The 16554-nt window shown below is 37.8% G+C and overlaps 1 protein-coding gene across 3 annotated transcripts; it reads left to right on the top strand.

The window, feature by feature from the left end:
* The first annotated feature begins 342 nt into the window (after nt 1-342).
* armc8 (armadillo repeat containing 8) lies at nt 343-16452 on the top strand. Of its 3 annotated transcripts, none has more exons than XM_084421637.1 (22): nt 343-410; nt 4021-4097; nt 6425-6496; nt 6816-6958; nt 7062-7159; nt 7252-7344; nt 7500-7580; nt 8379-8454; nt 9672-9762; nt 9850-9910; nt 10005-10205; nt 10387-10482; nt 10583-10665; nt 11178-11259; nt 11340-11426; nt 12138-12230; nt 12317-12466; nt 12593-12688; nt 14452-14547; nt 14759-14831; nt 15352-15445; nt 15545-16452. In XM_084421637.1, exons 1-22 carry the CDS (start codon nt 363-365, stop codon nt 15576-15578), a joined length of 2025 nt encoding a protein of 674 aa, XP_084277763.1. In that variant the 5' UTR covers nt 343-362; the 3' UTR covers nt 15579-16452. The 3 variants fall into 3 exon arrangements, with proteins under 3 accessions (XP_084277763.1, XP_084277762.1, XP_084277764.1); XM_084421636.1 differs by having other exon boundaries at nt 14759-14852; XM_084421638.1 differs by lacking the exon at nt 343-410 and adding an exon at nt 3080-3883 and having other exon boundaries at nt 14759-14852.
* The last annotated feature ends 102 nt before the right edge of the window (nt 16453-16554 follow it).

Below are 16554 nucleotides of genomic sequence, written 5' to 3'. Positions count from 1 at the left end.
AAATCCTATCTTCTAGGAAGAGTTTTGTCTCTCATTTGAACCACATTTTTTATTTAATTTAATAGTTGAGTAATGAATACTAGTTTGAATAATGAATAATTGTTATTTAAATAAATAAAAATTATATAAAATATATATATATTTTTTTATCTATTTAAATTCCTTGAAATTAAATATATATATATATTTTTTATTATCCTTTTAATAAATAAAACTTAAATAGAGTGACACCCAGTGGTGTGGAAAGTGCTGGACTGTATGTTTTGCTGATTTAAATTTGGGGGGAAAGTGCTGCTGTAAATATTCCGCTGATTGAGCTGTGTTTGTGTGGAAAGTGCCGCTGTGAATGTTCCGCTGAGTGAATGATGGCGTGCCTGCTGGAGGCCCCTTTACGCATCAGCGTGTTATCCGTGAGTCTCTTTGATTATACCATTTGAAACCTCACGTTTTCACTTTAGGATCTCTCAGAAATACACTAGACACATTAGATAGACTTTAGCGAGTGATCTTAAATTAAACGGTGTGTTTTTTTAATAACTGCTTGTGTGTTTATGTGGCTAACAGCAGATCTGGATGTGCTCAGAGCTGTCAAATCAAAGTTATATTTAGTTTTCAGTCTATATTTAGAACTGGGGCTTCAAAAACAAAAACAAACCTGCTTTATATTCTCAGATATAGTGGTTAAATGATGAGCTGATGGGTAAATATGGTGGTAACGCCCCCCTTTTGACAGCCCAGTAGTTCTGTACTGTATGTTTTGACACATGTTGATCTACCCTCACTGTGGTGGTACCCAAGTACAGTATTAGGTGTTAATACACTGATGATGTGATGTATAGCTTGTTACTGAATAATTACCAATCTCATCTGCCCCTGTATTTATATTGATACTTTGAATGGGAATGTGTTCATTTGATCTAATCAAAACCAGTAACGTTAGTGTGATATTGATAAAGCTTTAACCCTTTCTTATATTATAAAGTTAACTGTTATTATACACACTGTTTCTTTTCAGAAGTCATATTTGATCATCGAATGTATTGCGTTTATTCATGTTTTACACCTGAAGTCTCTGAGACCCCAAACAATAGTATCTTTTTTTTAATTATCATCAAGACTGTTCATGTCTTGATGCCATAAACTTGCATATTGTATCTGTTTTGAAGTGTAAAGGGTGCTTGAAGTCTTTCAGACCCCAAACTGAACATATGGACTAAGGTTTAAAGGTGCTATGCGCATTTTTTAAAGATCTAAATTATAATTTATAAAAATAATCTCATGTGCCTCATAATATTTATGTGATTGTAGCTGTGCTTCTCTGTAAGCTTGTGTCTGTTATTACAGTGGTTCTCAAAACGGTCCTGGAGTACCACCAGCCCTGCACATTTTGTATGTCTCCCTATATCTGACGCACTCATTCCAGGTCTTGTAGTCTCTACTAATGAGCTCATGAGTTGAATCAGGTGTGATAGATGAGGGAGATATACAAAGTGTGTAGGGCTGGTGGTACGTGTCATTGCCTCGGCTGTCAACTTCATCATAGCTTACTGCAATGTGCAACAAGTAGAGTGACGTTATAACATAACTTTCAACACACTCAAATGTATTTTTAATATATTGTTTTGACCAAGTAAAACAGCGCTGCGTTAGCCCTTAATTTTAATTCGTCAGATAAAGTGACCTGTACGAGAAGTAATTAAGCACTTGCAGCTATTTCGTTAGAATGAAATAAAATAATGTGATTTTAAGTGATCAAAAGTAACTAACAAAGTTCAAGTTCAGGGAAGAAGGAGGTGGGAACTGTCAAACGTTGAACATAACTTTAATCGTATAATAGACATAAACAACTAAACGTAAGGAGCGGCAGCGGCCTACAAACATAATTAAAGCTGGAGCTCCTTCATGGGACTCGAGAGCGGTGTGTCGCGCAGGAGTCTCTCATTAGCATTTGCTTCACCTACCTCGTTCCGCTCTCCACCCCGCCCTGCTTTATGTCACAGTAACGTTAATAAATACATTAGCTCATCTATAAACTTGAGTCCCGTTGGATTACTTTCCGTCGGCTGTGGAGGTGAAGACGACAACTCCTATGAATCCACGCTCATTCAAAGCGTCATCAAGCTACGCCTTTGTTATTGTTTTGAATAAGCAAACTCTAGTGGGGAAACTTACATACTCTGCCTTTAAAGGTGCTCTAAGTGATGTCACGCGTTTTTTAGGCCGAAACATTTTTTGTCACATATAGCAAGCATCTCCTCACTATCCGCTAGCTGCCTGTCCCCTGAACACACTGTGAAAAACGCGGTCTCTGTAGACAGCCTAGGCTCTACAAACGGCAACAAAAACAAACTGGCCCAGCCTGGACCACAAAACATAACAAACAGTGTTCCAGCCAATAACCGACAAGAATGATTTGGGGGTGGGGGTTGGGGGGTTAGTGCGCGTGCACATGAAGGGGGGTGTGGGGAGTGGAGGAGAGAGAAGCATGATGAGGGAAGTTAGCTAGAGGAGAGATGTCCTAGACAACGACAACGACTAACGTTAGAATTATATTCTCTTGAATTTTGATATAGCCGACACACGACCAAAGTGACGACGTTCCGATGAACAAATAGCAAAGAAGAGGGAAAAGGAGAAGGAATGCATGAAGCCCCGAATTTACATCGGAAAAGCCTCCGTTTTGTTTTACAATACTTCGAACATCAACAAGAAGTGACGTCACCCAACATCGCTTAGAGCACCTTTAACTAATCTCAATGCATAGAGATCTTATTTTGGTAAATGTCAAATAAATTAATTATGTAAGATTTGCAACTTAATTGTTTATTTAAGTAATGACCTCTAGAATGACAGCTACAAAATTAGGACTGGTTAATAATACTGTAATATATTACTGTAATTTAATAATCTCAAATTATCAAATGCTTTGTTGAAGTCTGTTTGAAATTCATTTGTGTAAGAACAGGTTATTTTAACACGTTTTATTATGTTGCAGGTCAATTTGGCAAATTTAAAGTTGTTAGAAATACTGGTTAACCTATGATGTCTTTCTTGAATTTTTTTTTTTTCTGAATTTTTTACGGTCATAAAATACCTGCAAAGTATCAACATGTGTTGTGGAGTGTGTGTACAAAATGTATATTACGATTATGATCTTTGCAGATCATTTTGACCAGCATATTTCATTTTTAGAGACAACTGCGCAGACCTTAAGTATATATATTTTTTGATGAATTTTGTTGTGTGAGGGTGTCTGAGGGTTTGTATTTGGCACTGCATTGAAGTCATAAATTTGTATCAGTTCACACATTTTCAGTTTGCTTGGAATTGAACCCATTATCTTGGCGTTGCTAGTGCCATGCTCTACTGCGCATAGGAAAGCACTCAGAAGAAGTGTTTTTTTGTTTGTTTAAAAATGGTTACAATATTGTTTATAATATTCAGTTTAGGGAGAAAAAAAGTACGTTTTAGCCTAAATATCCTATGTTCTCATGTAAAAAAGTTTCTTAATATAATGTTAAATATTTGCAGTCATTTTCTCATAGTGTGATTTTTAGTGAATTGTGTATTGAATCCAGAAGGAACCTTCTCCATGAAATTGTTTTCAGATTTGAACATAATACAATGGTTATATTCAGTGTGAAATTCTAAAGTTCATCTGAGAATGTGATGTTTTGAAGCATGAAGTGACATTTATAGCAGTGCAAGCTGATTGCATAGATTCTTTGGTGTGTTTGGGGTGACCATCGTTCCCACAGAGCATCATTCCCACTTTTCTCTGGCCTGAAATTGCCGTCTCTATACGAGAGAGCTGCGGTGTGTGAAGAGGCGGCAAGCAGGTCTCTGCTCTCCTTCTAGAGACTACCACCAACAGCCGGTGACTGTAAGGATAAACAGACTGATGTATTTGGACCCTGTGAGCCGGAGAGGTGGCTATGGGGCGAGAATGAGGGTGTTGTGATGCCTCAGACGGGATGAGTTTGCTGAATCCTCTTTGTGCTGTCTTTTATCACCATGCAGGAAGTCACAGCCACGAGTCGCCACTATGTTGACCGGCTTTTCGACCCTGACCCACAGAACGTGCTGCAGGGAGTCATGTGAGTAAACAACCATATGTCCTTCCTGTGTGCTCTGTTACAGTTCACCATGCTAAAGATGAGGCTGCCACCATAGGCATTGGTTTTAGTCCTTTTAAAAAAGTTTAGTTTTTTTGTTGTTTCATGCGAGACGTTGTGAGGTGCTGTACTTGTGTGTTTATGCGAGTGTGTCTGGGTAGCTGCGGCTCGGGTCTCTTCATCTTTATTTTTAACTCAAGCTCTGGTTACTGTTAGCTTGACGTTTCTCGACTGCCATTGGCGCACTTTTCCACAGATATAAATCTTCCATCAGAGTAAACATCAACCAAGACACTGATTGTTATGGAGTTATTACGTTAATGCTGCCTGGCCCTGTTCATCAAGTTCAAATGAAATGATTTGAACTAGATGAATGTGCAGAGATGCACCACTAATAATAATTGATAATTCTCTTGGAGCTCTGACTTTCCCAGTTGGAGGCGTGTCAGCTAAAGAATTATGGGGGATTTAAGCTAGACGAATTAAGCTAATTGGTCATAAATAATGTTGTGTTCAAGCCCTCCTGGGAAGTTCCCGTTCCTCCTGGAAATGTTGCCTTGGCAACTAACTGAAATGTAAAAAAATTTCATCTAATTTGACTCATTCTAATTTAAATCAACTGGTGATTTAAGCTTTATTTAAATGACCGAAAATGATTAGTTTTTCCCTCCCTTTTTCATTTCCTGACAAAAGCAGGAAAGGTTTTTGTAATGATGCAACAAAATAAAGAGCAAATGATGCACATTAGGTTTGTAATTGGTGCTTTATCTTTGTATCTATCATCATGTGCACTCAACTCTCAAATAAATTATTTCAATATGACTTAAATGCTGCATAAGTTTATTATGACTATGGTTACATTTGTAAACAATTTGAGTTCTATTGACGAAGAATAGCAATAATCCTTGCCAAAATATTCACTCATTTGACCAGTTTTTTTTTCCCTATAAAGCAACAGGCTTGTGTGATCAGTCCTCCCATCATTATTGGTGGCAGAACGATATTGATAAAATGCACCGATAATGTCATCATTGCCTTTTATTTGAGTGCAAAAAGAAATATGATATTTCACTTCATCTCCATTTTTATTCAGACCAGGATCACTTTGTGTCGCAATTCTGTTGTTGATACTAAGTTGAAACTTCACAGGAGAACTTGAATGTGGCTACATTATCTGTACATGCTGTAAGTGAGCTGAACAAGACATGAGATCTCTGCTGGGAAGGTGCTACTGTTTGCTCTATCATTATCAGCCTCTATTATCCTCAGATCATTCAAATATACGCTAACTGTATGATATGTCAAACAAAAACATCAGTGTCCTCTACTTCAGTGGTTTTAAACAACATATTTCCAATTGTGTAATAATTATACATGCAGTTTCCATATCAATTGAAAGAAAACATAATATGTGTAAAAAAAATCTAAAAAATGATGTCTCACATTGAAACACTATTTAAGCAAACTGCAAAAATGTGGATTATGGTCAAATCTTGTTAAAAAAATGATGAACGCTTACTAAAATATCCATTTTATTCATACACTACCATTAAGTAGTTTGGGGTCTGTTAGAATTTTTAATGTAATGAAAGAAGTTTCCAATTTCTAAAGAAATTCCTTTAGATTTCTAAAGCAATTTTGATCAAAAATACAGGAAAATAGCAATACTGTTCTGTGTTATTACAATTTAAAAACAATGTTTTTGTTTCTATAAGAAACATTTCTTATTATTATCAATGTTGAATTACAGTTGTGTTCTTAATGTTTTTGTGGAAACCATGATATATTTTTAACAGCATTTATTTCAAATAAAATTATTTTGTAACAATGTAAAGTCTTCACTGTCACTGATCAATTTAATGCATTTGGAAGAAGAGTATTTAAGAATCATGCAAGGTGATTTACAAAGGTTTGCACTCATAAATGTACTGGTGTTTGCGCCATTATTTACCACCCAAAAAAGCACGTCTTAAACCAGACGCTAACTGGTAGTTGGTCTGTTCGTCTGTAGATCACCCTCAGAACTTTCCACTCCCATCGGCACTTTTTTGGGAATTGCGCTCTCACGCTGATTTGCCCTGTTTAGTAAATCTGGCCCTAAAATAGAATTTTTTTAAGTAAAATAAATCTAATTCACCCTAAACTTTTGAACAGTTGTGTATATACATTTTCAGCTAAAAGTTTGAGGTCAGCAACCTCAATTTTTCATCTGAGCAATAGCACCCTCAAAGTATTGAGAAATTCTGTTAATCTATTTTTCTGTTATGCTATTTTAAATGTGTGTGTTTTGTGCATTTCTGGATTGACAGTGACATGAAGAATGCAGTCATCGGAAACAACAAACAGAAGGCCAACCTGATTGTGCTGGGAGCCGTGCCAAGGTAGGTCCACTCACTTACATTTTTCTACCAATAGCACTACAGTTTTGACACATCCAATAAAACTGAAGCATCATAGCTAATTTATTCAGGTTTACTTCTCCGGGAGTCTTAGGCATGTGAGTATTTTTCCCAATTCCAAAAAACAAGAATTGTCCATTTTGATTTCACAGTGACTTTAAGATACACAAGAAGCTGTTCTGTTGATTTTTCAACTTCTGATGTTTTATGCTAATCGCTGACTCTAATGATGTTGTTGATGATGATGATGATGACAAGGTTGTGTGTGTGTGTGTGTGTGTGTGTGTGTGTGTGTGTGTAGACTCCTGTATCTTCTCCAGCAGAGCTCCTCCAGTCTGGAGCTGAGGACTGAATGTGCGGTCGTGTTGGGCAGTCTGGCCATGGGCACAGAGAACAACATCAAGTCCCTGGTGGACTGTCACATCATCCCAGCCCTGCTGCAAGGTTCTTGCTTTTTCCCCTCTCTCTTTTTCTCTCTACAAATCCATGCTGATTTCTGCTATATATTTTTATTTGAAAAGTGTTCATGTGTTTTGTGTCTCTGCAGGTCTCTTGTGTTCTGATCTGATCTTCATTGAGGCATGCCTGCGCTGTTTAAGAACCGTTTTCATCAGTCCAGTCACACCAGTGCAGCTGCTCTACACAGTAAGACGACTACGACTCGCATGCGTCCCATTCTGAAATGACATATGCACGTGCATAAACAAGTGTGATCAACATGTTTTTATTTGCATCAGGACCCTACTGTGATCCCCCACCTCATGTCCTTGCTGAGTCGGTCACAGCACACACAGGAATACATCACGCAAATATTCGCCCACTGCTGCAAGGTAACACAACTCAGCATCACACTGTAAATATGCATTTATTCAGATTCATAAGACAAATAGTTCCAGCTCTACTTTAAAGTAGTTGCAGTATTACAGCAAAGAAGCCTAAACTTCCAATAAAAAATCCTAAAATGTTGAATAATGTGTGTGTTCAGACTCCAGAACATCAGACAGTGTTGTTCAACCATGGTGCCATCCAGAACATCGCTCCACTGCTCATCTCTCCATCCTATAAGGTACAAAAAGGAACAGAATGGCTTTTCCAGTTGTTATTGTATTTTTTTTATGCATGTTGGTGTTGGCGTTAAACGATTTTAATGCACGATGTGGAGGCAAAGAACCGCCTGACACAAAGCGGAGGGTGGTTGCCTTCGGAGTGCATTCAAATCGTTTAATGTACAGCTAGCAGTGGATTATCCTGCTTATACTATGGTCATTTGCCAGCATTGACAAGTTAAAGGTGTCATTGATGTTAGCAGTGCTAAATTTGACTGGAAGGGTTAAAACTATGGTTATTTTCATCAGCTACCACTTGTTAGACCTAGCATTTTATCCGCTTTAAATGTGACACAGAGATAAGTAGTGCAATAAAGTTACATATATGTAATTGAATTATAACATTTATTTGAACGAATTAGCCTTTTGAGAGAGAAAGAGATAGATGTGTATGTGAATTACATGCATCCGTGCATCTTTTCTGTATTAGCAATGAAGCTGTGAGTTTAATTGCTTCAAAAACAGCGACATTACAACCTTTTTGCTGACTAATATAATGTAATGATTCAGTAGCAAAGTTAATTTATTAATAAAAGTTGCAGGGAAGCTTTGACAAGAAGTTTCTGTGCTCCTATTTCTGTGTGTTCACTGTGCAATCTCCGATCTCTGTGTGCTTCAATGAAAGCAGCGCATTAATTACAGAACAGTGATTAAACTGACTTGGAACTACCTGTTTTATTGCACACCTTCCACCATCAGAATCGAGTATTCTGACAAACTGTGGTATACTGATTAATAATGTTTTACTCTCTCCGCAGGTACGGATGCAGGCGTTAAAGTGTTTCTCAGTCTTGGCCTATGAGAACGCTCAGGTCTCCATGACACTGGTGAATGGTGAGAATTATTTTTTTTTTTTTTTATTATTATTATTTTTTCGCTGTTGGTCGGGACTGACTCTTGACCAAATGTCAGTGTTGTGTTTTGTAGTGTAGTTTGTGTGCTACTATGACAAGACAACGACAGATGAGAAACCTTGTGTAGTGTAAGCTCCACAGCAATTCAGATTTTACAGTCCTGTAGTGTGAGCTTGCCCTTAGTTAAAGGTGCTATATGTAGTTTTTCTACTAAAATGAATCCATTTGTATTGCTTGTGTGTGAAGGGGTTGTAATCTCACATTAAAATGATCCACTTTGTGGGTTTTGCTATTACCTTGGAAAGCAAGTATTCTTATTTTTATGTGAAGGTGCCGGGTCGGATTTACCGTGAAATCCAGTGACGTGACCTGCATGCGCGCGCTCCCGAGCCTCTCGCCTCGTCTACTGACTTTGCACTCAACAGCGACGACACTGCAACTTATGACATGGACTTATGACTTATGCAACTTATGACACGTCTGATAACACTAAGAAACGACCTGCTCCCAGCACAACACAGACTCCACATATTGATAAAAAAACTAAAAAAGTTTTTTCTGACGTGAATCGGGTCAACTTCGGACGAAAACACGGATCAACATTGGCAGGGCATTTGAATCATGGAGAAACCTTATCTACAAACCTAGAATGTACATTTCCCGAAGAAAATGTGAAGTGGTGCTTGCAGTGGCAAAATTCAGCACGGTTGCTAGGGTTCCATACTTATCATGGTACGAGCATGGAGCATTAGTTCAACGTTAAGCTGATAAAAGTAGCCTATTATTGTAACGTTGCAGTGGGAGTTTACCTGAGTTTCCAGCATGTTGTGTGATGCTTTCTCCGGTGTGTTGCGTCTCAGTCTGGCCGGTACCCAGAGTGCTCGCTCATGAGTTCGAGCACGCACACGAGCACGCGCTTGTAAACTTATTGGTTGCAATCTGAAACATCACCGCTAGAGGCCGCTGAAAACTACATATAGCCCCTTTAATAGTGTAGTGTTAGAGCCTGATAAACATCATAAATACATGAAAAAGACTGATATGACATTATTTGCAATGCTTCTTTTTTTCTTTGAATCAGATGTTGTGATTTTGTTTCCTTCAGGGCTTTATTTAGGTTTCCTGTATGTCTATAGAAAAAAATCAATAATTCTTCAGCCTGTTAAAAATCATATTCATTTGTTGTATGTTTCTCAGTGCTTGTAGATGGTGAGCAGCTCTCTCAGGTTTTTGTTAGAATGATGCAAAGGGACAAACCCATCGAAATGCAGCTTACAGCTGCAAAATGGTAAGTAAATCTCACCCTGCAGGTTATTTGTGAAAATACATGTGTATTCCCCTCAACCTGTACATGCTCACACTCTTTCTCTCTCAGTTTAACATACATGTGTCGAGCAGGAGCCATCAGTACAGACGACGGCTGTGTTGTACTAAAGGTACCTCCCGAAAAAACATCCATATTTACTTGATGAATGCAGAAGTGTAACCATTGAGAGTGCATAGTAACTAGTTGTGTGTGTGGCTGGACAGACTTTGCCTTGCCTGGTCCGGATGTGCAGTAAAGAGCGGTTACTGGAGGAGAGGGTGGAGGGGGCCGAGACACTGGCCTATCTGATGGAGCCGGACATAGAACTACAGCGGATTGCCAGCGTCACTGACCACCTTGTGTCCATGTTGGCTGACTACTTTAAATACCCGAGCTCCGTCAGTGCCATCACTGATATTAAGAGGGTAAATTCACGCACACACATACACATATACATTTACACACATTTAATAAGCTTTATCAGAGACTTCTGTTGTTTTTATATAAAGCTAAGTATGAAGATTCCAATAGCAGGTGTATCCAGGTACATTTTGATTTTCCGATCAAATGAAGACTCAGTTTAACTGATCGTCTGTCTTCCTGTAGTTGGACCATGACTTGAAACATGCGCATGAGCTCCGACAAGCAGCTTTTAAACTCTATGCTTCACTGGGCTCCAATGACGAGGACATCAGGAAAAAGGTGAGACACCATGGGGGTTTCTCATCATGGATTTATTACCAAAATGTATTATATTATATTATATAGTTCCCCATTAATTTATATAAATTTCCCACTACAGATTACAGAGACAGAAAACATGATGGACAGGATCGTTAGCGGCCTATCAGAATCTAGTATCAAAGTACGGTTAGCAGCAGTCAGGTATGACACACCTTTTCTCTTAATTGTTGTCTATCAAAAAACAAAAGCTACCATTCACTACCATTCATAAGTTTGGGGTCAGTAAGATGAACTTGTATCATGTATCATGTTTTACTCAAGTATATTTAGCAACACTACTGTTTTTAACATTGATAATAATAAATAAGAAGCACCAAATCAGCATATTAGAATGATTTCTAAAGGATCATGTGACTGAAGACTGGAGTAATGATGTAAATTCATTTTGTAATAAATTACATTTTAAAATCTTAAAATAGAAAACAGTTATTTTAATTTGTTATAAAATTTCATCATATTACTGTCAAATAAATGCAGCTTTGGTGAGCATAAGAGACTTAAAATTCTTACAGACCCCAAACTTTTGAACAGTTGTTCAAATGTGAAATGTTTGTTGTAAGGGCACAACAACTGGATATATAAAGACTAAAACAAAGAAAAGAGGTTTTGGTTGCTCTTTCAGTTTGAACTGATTTCATTCAAATTTCTTCTAGATGTCTGCACAGTTTATCACGATCTGTACAACAGCTAAGGACGAGTTTCCATGATCATGCAGTATGGAAGCCACTAATGAAGGTATGATATTCATATGATGTTGAGTAATTGCTGAACGCTAATCAAACCCTAACTGAATGCACATTTGTTTTTGAGTGTAGTTATTACAGAACGCACCAGACGAGGTGCTGGTCATGGCCTCTTCAACACTATGCAACTTACTGCTGGAGTTTTCACCCAGCAAAGAGGTAAAGTACACACACTCTGTCGGGCTGAGCGTTTGTTAGTGTTGCTTGCTAAAGCGTTGTTTGCTGAGCACACTCAGAACACCTTAGCAACCATATAGAATAGGTCTAAAAAAAGCACTTGCTAGCAATCCAGAAAAAAATGTTTTTGGATCCAAAATAGGTCATTTGTGTGATCTGTGTAGATTTGTTGTTATTTATTTAAATCTTTATTTAAAATAATTGTATTTTGGGGGTGGTTTGGATCACTTGAAAGCTTGAAAGTGCAACGTGCCAACCATCTTCCTAAATTTGTAATATGGACCCTTTTCGCAGACTGTGGTGATACGTTTCCACAGTTATCAGCATTGCAAATCCTGTAAAGTTCTTCATATTTTCATTTTCACATATATTTACAATGCTATTATAACACTGATAATTGGTGTTATTACATTGGCAGTAAATTTAGAAAAAAATATTCTGACCCTCTTTTAGAAAGTCATGGAAATGGGAATACAAAAAATTATATTTGCTTTCATCTCATTCACCGCTATAGAAGTTTACCCAACTATGATGACTTCCGCTTCCGCTTCAGGGAATGTGAAAAGGGTCCATGAGAATAATTTATAAAACTGTTGTCAAAACAAAAGAGAAGCTTTAAGATCTCTTTGCAGTTTTTCACTAAAATAAAAGTTCTATGATTTAACGTTTGACTGTGTGTGTGTTTGTTCTCAGCCTATCTTAGAGTCTGGGGTTATTGAGTTACTATGCAGCCTGACACAAAGTGACAGTCCAGCTCTGAGGGTCAACGGCATCTGGGCTCTCATGGTAAGACCAGCTGACTTCGGTCCTCACCAAAGCTTCAGTATGAAAACACTCGATGTCATCAGTAACTGTAATGCGTGTTTGTGCAGAACATGGCCTTCCAGGCAGATCAGAAAGTGAAGGTGGAGATAGTTCGAGCTCTGGGCACAGAACAGCTCTTTAGACTCCTGTCTGATCCTGATGTCAATGTGCTCATGAAAACATTGGGCCTGCTTCGAAACCTGCTCTCCACCCGGCCGGTAACACTCACATATATATATATATATAAATATGCATACTCGGTCTGATATGTTCTCAGGGTCTAACAAGATTATGGGCTTCTGTTACACGCACACACACTAATTGTCTTTCCCTGTCTTTGGTAGCATATAGACCAGATCATGAGCTCACATGGGAAGCAGATAATGCAAGCGGTCACGCTTATCTTGGAGGGAGAACACAGCATAGAGGTCAAAGAGCAGGTGAGCTACACAAACACACTAAAGCCGGGTGCACACTGTACGTTTTATAATAGTCCTTTAAGACTGTTGCTTGTCAGACTGTACGAACATGATCCCCGCTGTAAGCCGTGTCGCACTGTGGGATCTCAGTTGTCATTAAGATGTGTTAAAAAACATTCACATGCAAGAAGACTTGTCTGGAGTTTTACATCATCAATCCTCGACACGTTCAGTGACGTGAACTGCATCATATGCGGGATAGAATTTAGCAAACAAAAACAATCTGTGTTTATTTTAATCATGACTTCTATTGAAAGGAACTTGGGAAAAAACGAAGACGGTGTGTGTGGAGCAAGTGGTGGTTTGTTGTTGTCTCACTATCGCGTCATCAGGTTTGGTGCCCCTATTGGTTTTTGATTTGATTGTTGTTGTTGTAGGAGAAGTCACTATAGGACTGTTGGTCAAATCTTCTGACACTGCCAGAATTTCGTCTTGAGGTCAAATTTGATCGCAATGGTCATTAATCAGCTGTCGGTGAACTAACGATCAAAGACTTCAGATTTTGGCCTAGGATCCGAGGAATCTTTTAGGATTCACGAAATTTTCCAAAATCGTTCAGTGTGAACGGCTTAAGATAAGAGAGATTAGACACTCAGATGACAATGTGCTCGCTGGGTCTTACAGAATAAGACTAGTAAGTCTTCCTCAAGCAAGTATTATATTCCTGGTGTTGTTAAAGGAATGTTCTTGGTTTTATACAAGTTAAGGTTTATGTTTAATTCCGGGTGTCTTCAAAAAATCCTTACCCCAAGGCTTAGGTTTAGTCTCAGACTAAAATGCATGTTTGAGCTGTTTTAAAGGGGTGGTATAATGCCCTTTTCACAAGATGTAAAATAAGTCTCTGATGTCCCCAGAGTGTGTATGTGAAGTTTTAGCTCAAAATACCCCACAGATATTTTTCTATAGCATGTTAAAGTTGTCCATTTTTGAGGGTGAGCAAAAACGCACCATTTTTGTGTCTGTCCCTTTAAATGCAAATGAGCTGCTGCTCCCGGCACAGAGGGAGGAGCTTCAACAGCTTGTGTCCTTTTACCTCACACAGACATGCACTGGAAATTTCCAAACTTTTAGCCTTTTATGTTCAAACTGGAGTACCATAGAAATACCATAAATACCATAGAAAAAGTCTTTAGCTCTTCTGTCTTTTCATCAGGTACTTGTTTATCTTTATTGTTGTTGGCTGCGCACAGGGTTTGAGTGCGATATACTGTCTGTGGTGCGTAAACGTGTAAATATGCCATCTTGTGGCACATATATCAATTCTGAAATTTAAATGTTTTATTGTGCAGGTAAATATTGCTGTTTATTAACACATTAATATAATGTTACATATACACTACCACTCTTTTATTTCGTTTTTTAATGAATACTTTTATTCAGCAAGGATGCATTAAATTGGTCAAAATTAGCAGTAAAGACATTGATAATGCTGTTTATTTGTACTTTATCATGGTTTCTTTCCACAAAAATATTTGGCATCACAACTGTTTCTTGAGATTTCTTGATCTTGTTTTTACCTGTATCACCCAACCTTAATCATTATTCATACAGGTATGAATGGTGCTATTAATGACCTAATATGATTTTTCTTTTTTCTTATTATAAAATAAAACTTATTTAATTCTCTTTTGTTTAGGAGCCTTGATTTTTAGATAAAGAAGTCTAAAGGTGATGATTAAGTCTCCAAAGTTGATGCTTAACAATGCCTTTGGCATCTTTTGCAGACATTGTGCATATTGGCCAACATTGCTGACGGAAACACTGCCAAGGAACTCATTATGACCAATGACGACATGCTCCAAAAAATTAAATATTACATGGTCAGTGTATTGTCATTAGCTCATCTGGTTTCTCAGTCGTGGTCTTTTGTTTTCAATGCTTCTTTGTCACGCTAGTTTTTCTGTTCTCTGTAGCATTTCTTTTTTTCTAATTGCTTGCCTTAGTCTCCTTGTACTGTTGTTGGTTTCCCCCTTGTCACTGTCCTTTTCTCCTGCTTGATCATTGTTTTTGCTTCTCTTCTCTATGATTCAGGGTCACTCCAATGTGAAACTGCAGCTGGCTGCAACCTTCTGCATCTCTAACCTCATCTGGAATGAGGAGGATGGTGAGGAGCTCATGACGCATGGTTTGTGGAGGTTTTGAAGAATCAGATTTTAGAGCACGAGTTTTGTTGCACAGTATAACTGTTGTCTGAATTGTGGTGTAAATAACAAGCCCAACAGGATATAAAAATGCAATTAGGGCTGTCAATTAAGTAAAACATTAATCGCAATTAATTTGTGGGTTTTAAAACCTTTTTTTTTTCAAATTGTACATTCAATGTTAATGCATTCAAACTCCTAAAGAAAGAAAGCACAATAAAATGTAACCTCAAAAATATGTATGTTCAATTTAATGGTGTTATGGCAAAATATTTAAAAAATAACAACATCTTAACGTTAACTTTGTCCTAAATATTTCCTGTTTGGAGGCTCTGATTATTTATTATTAATATTATCCAACAGCAGTGCAGTTTGTAGTTCACTTGGTGTTGTTTATTCATATCTGATGGTGTAACCTTGAGTTAAATAGGACTCTTTGTGTATTGCCAACAATACAAGTTTCTGTTTTTCTACTTCCTCCAGGCTCACAAGAGAGACAAGATAAGCTAAGGGAGATGGGCTTTGTTGATATCTTACACAAACTCACCCAGGCATCAGATCCCAACCTCTGTGACAGGTGATGGACAGACTGGCATTTTGGATGGTGGTTTCATCTGTTGTATGGTTTGTTGCCACAGTAATGATGTGACTGTTCACATTTCCCTCTTTCTCTCAGGGCAAAAACAGCGATGCAGCAGTATCTGGCATGACCTCGAAGGAAGGCGCGCTACGGCCTCACTAACAATCTCTAGGAGGATCACATCTCCTGTGTTTTTGGTTTAGATTTGAGATTATTTTTTTTTTGCTCCTCCTTTTTTGTTTTGTTGCACAAGACACCTTTTGTTGTGGATCCCCCGAACAGCTTTGTAAATCGGAGACACGGTTGCCAGGGGGGCCACAGCACATTTTGGGCTTATGTTTTCTGCTGAACTCTTGGAACTAGTTTTTTTTTTTTTTTTTGGACTTCATGTGAAGGAAAAAGTTCCTCAAAGTGTGTTGCAGCTCCACCTAGTGGATTGAGGCTTTGATGCTTTGGACTCCCTTTGGAGAAAGCTGACTGACCTCTCAGTGCTACGCTTATAGGATCTTAGTCTCCTCATTTTGGTTTGCTGATTTACTATTGATGATATTATTATAACAATAATTATTATTATTATTATTTTAATTGGGACTTTGACACAAAGTAAAAAAAAAAGACTGCTTGTTTTTTGTTCTTTTTTTTTTTTTTTTTGTGGATACATACCTCGTAAATATATATAAATATAAATATATAAATATATTTTTTGGATTTTTAATTTACCCTTTCAGGTTGTTTTTTCCCTTTGTATTTTCCTCTCTGTAATATAGGCTAATGTGGGTATATCTGGAGAGGCAGCATGTTAGGTCATATACCGAGACATTTCGTAGAAATCATCCAACCCCAAATAGGTGAAACTTTGTTTGCTCTTTTGACAGTTTCTTCGTTTTCTCGTTTTCACTCCCTTTATCTTCACGCAAATCAGTCTCCTCATAACTCCCTCTTTTTGAAGCTCTATAGTGAATGTTTCCACTCAAATATATGCAGGCCTCTGCCATGGAGCAGTTTACTGGTTTGTGTGTTTTTTCCAGGGTTGGGAAGGGCTTTTTAGCACAGAAGATCGGGCCTAGTAGTTATCACATGCTTCAGAAATGTTGGACCTTGGTATT

Source organism: Rutilus rutilus (assembly GCF_951802725.1).
Source record: "Rutilus rutilus genome assembly, chromosome: 10".
NCBI classification, from domain to species: Eukaryota; Metazoa; Chordata; class Actinopteri; order Cypriniformes; family Leuciscidae; genus Rutilus; species Rutilus rutilus.
Note: the sequence above shows the minus strand (reverse complement) of the source record. Positions and strands in the feature narration are given on the sequence as shown.

Excerpts from the sequence above, each read along its gene's own strand:
- armc8 (XM_084421636.1), top strand. The coding sequence starts at position 363 with ATGATGGCGTGCCTGCTGGAGGCCCCTTTACGCATCAGCGTGTTATCC. Across the intron at positions 411-4,020 it reads TACGCATCAGCGTGTTATCC|GAAGTCACAGCCACGAGTCG; the intron begins GTGAGTCTCTTT and ends ATCACCATGCAG. Across the intron at positions 9,911-10,004 it reads ACGGCTGTGTTGTACTAAAG|ACTTTGCCTTGCCTGGTCCG; the intron begins GTACCTCCCGAA and ends GTGGCTGGACAG.